We start from the raw sequence: 8,887 nt of genomic DNA, 5'->3' as shown, positions 1-8,887 counted from the left end.
CGAATAGACCGGTTTTTAGAAGCGGTTCGGGCACGGTTAGTCGAATAGACCGGTTTTTAGAAGCGGTTCGGCCAATGTAAGTCGAATAGACCGGTTTTTAGAAGCGATTCGGGCACGGCAAGTCGAATAGACCGGTTTTTAGAAGCGGTTCGGCCAATGTAAGTCGAATAGACCGGTTTTTAGAAGCGGTTCGGGCACGTAGACCGGTTTTTAGAAGCGGTTCGGGCACGGTAAGACTTTTGGCACGAATAACGCGTCATACGTTTTCAGACATGCGCGTAGGAGGCTTCGAAAGTTCGGCATATCGCAGCTGCCCAATGCATGCACTGACTCACAAAAAAGGAACTCACGAGGCATGCTGGATCTTTTTCAAAGCCTTTCGTGCGCCTAACTTCGTCGAAAACTTCGTTTTGAACGCGTTGAGTCTGCGAACACCGGGCACGTGACAGATAACATGCCATGGGCTTATTTATCCAGGTACTAAACGCATACCTATGCTTCTCTGTCGTCGTCGTCGCTTTCGTTGTCGCTTTCGTCGTCACTTTCGTCGTCGCTGTCGACGTCGCTGTCGTCGTCGCTGTCGACGTCGCTGTCGTCGTCGCTGTCGATGTCGCTGTCGTTGCCATCGTCGTCGCTGTCGTCGTCGCCGCTTCTGTCCTCTGCCTCCTCCTCTTCTTCTTCTGCCAATTCCATCGCTATCCATTGCTCTTCCGCTTCTCTCATTTCCCGTAGTCGTGCGCTCTCCATTATTTTCCTCCTCGGTCTTTCTTCTCCTCGTTCCTCTTCGTCCATTTTTTCTTTCCCTTTTTTCTTTCTTTTCTGTCGCTTTGATTTTGATTGAGATGTCGCTCCTGTCTCGCCGCCGCCGAACCCTCCCGCCAGGTACGTGGTCCCTTCGTTCTTCCGCTGTCCTTTGGATTTTTTTCTTCTTTCTGCTCTTCGAAGAGACCTGGCCTTTTTGGCCCACTCTGTTTTCTTTATCAAGGCAGATGCCTCTCGCGCACGATCAATCTCGGTGTACGCTTTTGCAGAGTGGCTTCCGGCGGGAGTGTCCATGACATCTAGTGCTCGAATCAGTGCTCCGGTTCCGTGATTGAACGACGCTGCAGCCAGTTTGACTGCAGCCGCTATTAGTCTTGGTCCCCGATGCTTTACTTTTGGGGCAAGGCTCCAAAGAGTGTTGTGAAAGGATTCGTTCTAAACACGTGACGTTATAATAAATGCATAAGATATATTGCTGATGAGCGTACAGCATTTGTGTGAGCCCTTCGGAGCACTGTTCGAGCAGCTCTCGGTTGGAAAGAGAGTCGATGATGTCATGGACAGCGTGAAAGATGGCATGTGGTATTCTTGCCTTGTCTGGATCGTAGGTTTTTGTTCCGGCCGCCTTGTCCTTTTGCCATTTGCACCACGATTCCATGCCAATTGGGCAAAACTGATGACGGTGTTCCTCCGACGAGGGGCAGAAATCGTGGTCGTAGAAATGGACGTTATCGTGGCGGCCATCTTTCACGCGGTCGACGGCTTGTTGGTGGGCTAGCCCGTACAGCTGGCTGGAGTGGTAGAGGATGGCTTTGGTGGCGCGGACCATGCTGTCCACGTCACCAATGTTGTTCCGTATGGCGCTGCCGTAGTACTTTTGCAAGCTAAAAGTGGAAATATTAATTATTATCTATTATTATCTATTATTATCTATTATTATCTATTATTATTATCCATTAGTATCTACTATATATTAACTATTAATTATTACTATTGACATTAATTCAATTATTTAAACTTCAATGATTACTCGTCTATGATGGTATCTGTCAGACGACTTGCTCCGGCAACGCCTTTGCCATCCTCTAAGATGGTACGGCAATGGTCGCCCTTCCACTTTCGAAGCCTAGAGCCCATCCGCTTCTGCACGTGGCCTATGCAGTCTTGCTTGCGGATGGGATAGGCTTCCCCGTAAACGGGGGGGGAGGTGACAGAATGGAATGATTTGGCGTCACCATCGCCCACGAAAGTGGAGTACCTAAAAATGCAAAGCACATTTAATATATATATACATGTATATATATATATACTTATATGTTTTTACCGCAGGTTGTACTTTGGGATTGAGCGTTCCCAAAGTACAATGGCACCTTCTGCCTCCATCGCATTAGCCGACCGGCAGAAGTTCCTCCTGCAGTTGGGCGAGTGGCTCTCCAGCCAGCGTTTGTAATCCTCGCTGTTGGTATCTGGCGAGGACCTCTCCTTCCTGTCACAGGCGCGGCACAGATTTGAAAAGATGTTGTAGTCAATGATACAACCAGTTTCATGTAATATGACGGCTTGAACTCCGTAGTGAGACGAATGCCCTCGTTTCGCCCACGTGCCGTCAAATGAAACGGTTGCATCAATGACGCTGCGCTCCGGCACCCCCCGCTTTGATCGATACTCCGCAACAGCTGAGAGAGCCGATTCATTGAACACCTGAACAAATAAAATTGCAGAAAAAATTACAAGCATCAGGAAAAAAATTATTTACCCCAAGTAGAGAGACATTTATTGAATCTATATTGCAATCCCAGCTGTTACGGAGAGGAGGTGCCGGCATGTTGAATGCGCCTGCGATTCTGAGCCAATCCTGCCGACTACTTCCGGTGGAAACAGCAGCAAACACTGCTCGACGATTGACGTCGAAACTTCGTCCACCACTAGCGCTAGATGGTATAGGCGCAGAAGTAGTAAATTGGTGACGGTTTCGGCAGGACTGGCACTTTAGAATCAGAGTGGAACAGAAGCCTCTTCGATCTTTCTTGTCTTCGAGAATTTGAAAATCCGCTTTGTGGCATTCACGACAAACGACTGCGTTGAAAATCGACGAAAAGACGTGTTGAATGTCAACAAAGCGGTATCCTTCGGCGATGATGGCATTTTTTCCGGATGAGGCTTCTGGAGGGCACCACTCCGCAGGAGGAGAGCGAGCTAGCCTTTTCGAGACAGGAGCTTGGACGGTGCGGGTTTTCTGAGGCGCGGTCTTTCGCAAAAAGCCGCGTTTTCGAGCAGCGCGAAGTGTCCTGCGCTTGCTTCCCATTTCTGATTTGGCAATATGTGATTGTCAATGTAGCAAACTGATTGTTCAAGTAGCAAGTCAGAAAAACAGCTCGATTCGTCAAACGCTATTGTCAATGTAGCAAGAACCCATTGTCAATGTAGCATTTCCTTTATTCATTCACAAGAAAAAAAAGTACAATGTCTGCCGCACTAAAAATGTTCGAAAAGGAATGCCACGACGCTGGGTAAGTAGCGGTCGAAGCGTAATACACGAATAAATAATCAGTTTCTCTTCAACAGCTACGTTTTCCCAGAGAAGCTCAAGACGCTGCTGACAGCTTTGCTGTCAGCAGCGTCCATGAAAAAGCGCAACGGGCGTCCCGAGAGCAATCGCGAGCGGCGCGCAAGAGCCTATCTCGCGCTCAAAAACGCGATGTGGGTGAGTCAAAGTCACGCGCAACACGCTCGCGCTCGAACGATCGATCTACGCCCTTTTTTCCAGTACGGCGCAGGGCTAGGGCGCGCGAAGGTCGCCGGTGGCGTGTTCGAACGAAACGGGCCAACCTATTGTTGGCCCGCCGCCTTGAAGGCCGTCCTTCGGGGTCTTTACCCCGAAGACGTGCAAAATTGCGCGGATCCCGGCGCTCGAGAACGCGCAACATGCGAAGTAGGCTTTTTCTACTATTTTTGAACACGTAAATGTGCTATTGTGATACCAAGTGAGTGTATTTAGGTATATAGCGTGCATATATGTGTGTAGTATGTGACGTAATGCATAGCGTGCTGTCCTTAGACTATAGAGTCTCACACCACATCCTTCTTTCCCAGAACACAACAACTGGAACAACTACTGGAAACGAGCTGGGAGAACAATGCGGCGTCCGCTGCGAGAAGTGGTTGCTGCAGGCGGATTTGGAGTAGCTTCCGGCGATGATGGCGGTTCGTCTTCTTCATCAAAGACGTCGTCGGGGGCAGCATTCATCGTGACGAGGTAGCGACGATTTCGTCGAAACTCTCCACTTCTCGAGGCCACCACGTATGACCTGGGCGCGTCGTGTAGCTTGATAATGCGGCCATATTCTTCACGGTCTTTAATCCACACCGTGTCTCCCTCTCTCAGGGAAGGAAGCTCTTTTGCACGGTGGCGGTCATCGTGGATCTCCTTCGACCGAGCGCGTGCTTGCTGGTCGAACTGGCGGATCTGGTCAATGGGCGGCGTAGCCGGAACCAGAGAAGACGCCGATAGAGGAATAGTTGTCCTGATGCGTCGTCCCATTAAGATTTCTGCAGGCGAGAGGCCGTTAGCGAGAGAAGACGAGCGGTAGACCATCAGGGCGAGATTGGGGTCAGATGACTTGAAAAGGAGGCTTTTGACGGTTTTGACCATCCTTTCCGCTTCCCCATAGCTCTGTGGGTGATTGGGGCTGCTCGTGATATGAGCGAAACCGTATTCTTTAGCAAAGGCAGCAAATTGCGTTGAACTGTATTGCGGTCCGTTGTCGGAACGCAGGATCTTTGGGATACCATGCCGAGCGAAGATGGATTTGAGGCGAGAGATGACTGTCGAGGACGACGTTTCCGGCAGTTGAGCGATTTCCGGAAAACGTGAAAGATAGTCCACGACGAGGAGATAATGTGCTCCGTTCCATTCGAATAGATCGCTACCCAAAACCTCCCATGGAAGATTGGGGGCGTCGGACGGAAGAAGCGGCTTGGGCGCAACCGGACGTAGAGGGCGGCAGACAGAACACTCGTTGACGAGCGAGGCGAGCTGAGTGCTGAGACCCGGCCACCAAACTGAAGTTGCCGCGCGAGCTCGACATTTGACGATGCCTTGATGTCCGGCGTGAAGACGTGCGAGCGTGTCCTGGCGTAAAGCTCGAGGAATATAGAGACGTTGGCCTCGAAGTAAGAGACCGTCGGAAACGGTGAGTTCCGCAGCGACAGAGTGGCATATTTTCTGGTCGCCTTTGAGTGTGCGAGGGGCGGGCCATCCTTTAGAGCAGAATGTCATGATTGCTTGACACTCTTCGTCAGCAGCCTGGGCGTCGCGTAATTCTTTGAGGCGAACGTCCGATATTGGAAGCGAAGCAAGAACGTCCACTTGGTACAGATCAGCCTCGATTTCAAGCGAAGCAAGCGAATCGTCAGCTTCCGCCGATGACTCCGGAAGAGGAGCACGCGAAAGCGTGTCGGGCGTGAACATTTCTGCACCTGGACAGTGTGAAATAGTAAAGCTGAATCGGCGTAAACGAAGTCGAAATCGTTGGACGCGAGGCGGTAAGTCTTCGAGACGTTTAACCGGGCTGAGTAGCGAGACGAGAGGTTTATGATCCGTAACCGCGTGAAAGTCCATTCCCAGCAGATAATCGCTGAAACGGTCGCATGCCCAGCAGAGAGCGTATTCCTCCTTTTCTATCTGAGCATAGCGTTGTTGCGTCGGAGTAAGCGACTTTGAGACGTATGAAACAGGACGGAATGAATCGTCGTCTTGTTTCTGTAGCAGGACAGCGCCGAGACCGAATGATGAGGCATCTGCGGTCACGACTGTCTGACGGTGTGGCGAATAGTGAGCGAGTAGATCCGTAGAAGTGAGATCCGATTTTAGCTTTTTGAAAGCGTCGGCCTGACGTTTGTCCCATTTCCACGGAGTGCCTTTAGAGAGGAGCGAGCGAAGCGGCTCCGTTGTGTTTGAGAGATGCGGAATGAATTTCCCAAACTGGTTCACCATGCCAAGAAACGAACGAAGCTCAGGAAGATTGCGCGGCGGAGCCATTTCCGTGACTGCTTTGACCTTGTCGGGATCGGGACGGACACCCGAGCGATCGATGATTTGTCCGAGGTACTTCAAGGACGAAACGGAGAAGACACACTTATCGTAATTTAGTGTGATGCCGATGTCCTGAAGACGCGTAAGGACAGCGCGAAGACGAGTGTCGTGTTCCTCCTGAGTTGATCCGTAAATCAGAATATCGTCCATGAGGCATAACGTTCCAGCCAACCCAGCAAGACATTCTGACATCTTTTTCTGAAAATATTCTGGGGCCGATGAAATGCCAAACGGAAGGCGGTGATAACGGTAGCGACCAAAGGGCGTCATGAACGTTGTGAGCAGAGACGATTCGGCAGCCAAGATAATTTGCCAAAACCCACTGTTTGCGTCGAGTTTGCTGAAAACAGCGGCATTCTCGGCGATCTGAGCGAGGATGTGATCCACCGCGGGCAGCATGTGGCGTTCCCGTTTCACACTAGCATTGAGCTGAACGAAATCCGCGCAAATTCGCACCTTTGAGCGGGATTTTGGAACCACTACCATTCCTGCACACCATTCGGTAGGCTGATCGACTTTAGAGACAACCCCAAGTCGTTCCATACGCTCCAGCTCTTCTTTAACCGCTGGGAGACGAGGGACTGCAACGCGACGAGGGGCAGCAATCGAGAATGGGCGGGCGTTATCTTTGAGTTGGATTGTGTACTGGCCAGGAAACTTGCCTAGTCCAGTAAAAAGCTTGGGAAAGGCGAGGCGAACTTGCTGAGTCGAATCAAGCGTGTCGATCCGTTGAATCAGCTGCAGAGACGTGCTCGCGTTGCGAGAAAGAAGTGGCGTGTGCAAGTCCTTGATCACGTAGATGTTTTCCTCCGGAAGTGAGGGACGTCCCTCTATACGGGACAGCGAGGACCGAAACATGCCTATGATAGAGAGATTTGCACCCGAAGCGGTTCGAAGTTTCGTCGTTGGCTGCGTGAGAGGAGTGCGAAATGCCATTCGATAAAGAGATTCCGGAATGGCGGTGGCGTCGGCGCCAGAATCGATCTTGAAGACGACCGGAACTACGCCCACGCGCAGAGGCACTAACCACGGTCGATCCGGGGAATTTTCGGTGACGTCAAGATGTAGGGCACCGAGAAACACAGCCGCGTCGTCCGATTCGGCGACTTCGTTGAGCGCACGCGATTTAGGATCGTCGCGTCGCACGGGCGCGCTACGACAGACGCGGGCGTAGTGTCCGTGTTTTCGACAGATTCCGCATTCTGCGTTCGCGGCGGGGCAATTGGCGCGAGGATGCGTCGCGTTGGCTCCGCACCAACCACAGGACTTCGTCGACGCGGCGCGAGACGATTTCGATTTGTCGCTAGACGCCACGGGCGTCGTTTTCGGCGGCTTCGATTGACGGGGGCGTGACGTTCCCACGCGTGAAGACGGCGTGGCGCGTGAAGTGGCCACCGCGTCGAGAGCAGCTGCAGCTGGCGGGATCGACGCTTGAGCGCGGACGACGGGCTGATGTCCGTGGATGTCTTCATTTTGGCGGACTTGGGTGATGACCCTTTCGAGGGTGAGGTCCGCTTGAAGTTGGAGTTTTCGCGAGAGCTCGTGGTCGCGAATTCCCACGACAATTCGGTCGCGGATGAGGTCTTCGCGTAAGTCGTCGTACGCGCAGTGCTCGGCGAGCGTGAACAGAGCCGTAATGAAGGACTCCGCTTTTTCGCCTTCGCGCTGGACTCGCTGATTGAAGACCGCTCGTTCATAGATGACGTTCCGCTGCCGGACGAAGTGATTCTGGAACTTCTGTTTCACAGTGTCGTACTTGTCGGCGTTCGCTGCTGTCAGATTGAACGATTTGAATATCTCCTCCGCCTTTCTGCCGAGATGGAAGAGGAGCGTGTTGACTTGGACCTTTTCCCCCTTTTTGTCTAGGCCCGAAGCGATTCGGAACCGTTCGAAATGGTCGATCCATAGAGGCCATTCTTTTGCGCCGTTGCGCATGTCGAAACGTTCGGGGTGAAGAGATTGCATTACGATCGAATCCTAGACTGTCACCATGTGCTATTGTGATACCAAGTGAGTGTATTTAGGTATATAGCGTGCATATATGTGTGTAGTATGTGACGTAATGCATAGCGTGCTGTCCTTAGACTATAGAGTCTCACACCACAGTAAAACTCACCGTACTTTAGCGGCCGATTGTCAACGTCGAGCTGGGTGAGGTGCTTGAAGCGTTCGACGCAAGGAGCGTCGAACCGGCGAAACGAAGCCACCGAGAAATATAATTAGTCAACATATACGTATCTATTATAACATATAAGGTCTTACTCACCCCAAATAATGTCTTATACGTAATAAAATGACGAAAAAGACCACTTTTCTGTTTATTAGAGCGCGATAGTTTGAAACCTTCATCGTTAGACCGAACGTTGCAGGCGTTCCATAACGACAATCGAATCCGCTACTCGCCGAATGCATAGAACATAGATCAAAGTATTTTTTGAGCGTGTTTTATTTTTTTGACATTTTTAGACCGAGGTATTGATATTACCACCTTAATGTTTTTAATAAAGATTTAGGGAACGGTTTAATGTGTTTTTATCCTGAGGAGTAACCTATTTTTAACAACAATTAACATTTAGCAATGAGTGCTTTCTTTAGAAGACGTTTAGGAAAGCGTCTTTTTACATTGAGTGTCCTTATAATTTTGTCTAATACTGTATCTATATCTTCCGGTGCGCAAAAATGAAAAACTAACCTAACCTTAGGGCAATCGATACCCATTCCAAACGCGACTGTTGTTATGACAATACGTAGGGGCAATGTCGTTTTCGCAAACGACGCGACAGTCTTACTTTTACGGGTTTTCTCCAGACGACTGTGATACACCTCTAGGTATTTGCTCATATCAGGGGCGTCACGCGAATGCAGGAACGAATTACCTAGCTTTCTTCTAAAGAAGTCGTAGAGGTCAGAGAAGTCAGCGATAGTAGGACAGAAGATGATATAGTGCGCTGAGCAGTCTAGAATGATTGTCGGAGAGTGTCAACTATGGGAGAGAACCTGGCTTCGACAGAATCAAAATGCTGCACAGAA

General features: G+C 50.5%; 1 protein-coding gene across 1 annotated transcript; it reads right to left on the bottom strand.

Moving 5' to 3' along the window:
- Positions 1–492: 492 nt before the first annotated feature.
- LOC136198649 (prothymosin alpha-like) lies at positions 493–1,056 on the bottom strand. The gene has a single exon (XM_065988654.1). The coding sequence runs from the start codon at positions 1,054–1,056 to the stop codon at positions 493–495; it is 564 nt and encodes a 187-aa protein (XP_065844726.1).
- Positions 1,057–8,887: the final 7,831 nt, after the last annotated feature.

Source organism: Oscarella lobularis, chromosome 19 (genome assembly GCF_947507565.1).
Source record: "Oscarella lobularis chromosome 19, ooOscLobu1.1, whole genome shotgun sequence".
NCBI classification, from domain to species: Eukaryota; Metazoa; Porifera; class Homoscleromorpha; order Homosclerophorida; family Oscarellidae; genus Oscarella; species Oscarella lobularis.
Note: the sequence above shows the minus strand (reverse complement) of the source record. Positions and strands in the feature narration are given on the sequence as shown.

Coding starts and splice junctions, on each gene's coding strand:
- LOC136198649 (XM_065988654.1), bottom strand. CDS start 1,056: ATGGACACTCCCGCCGGAAGCCACTCTGCAAAAGCGTACACCGAGATT.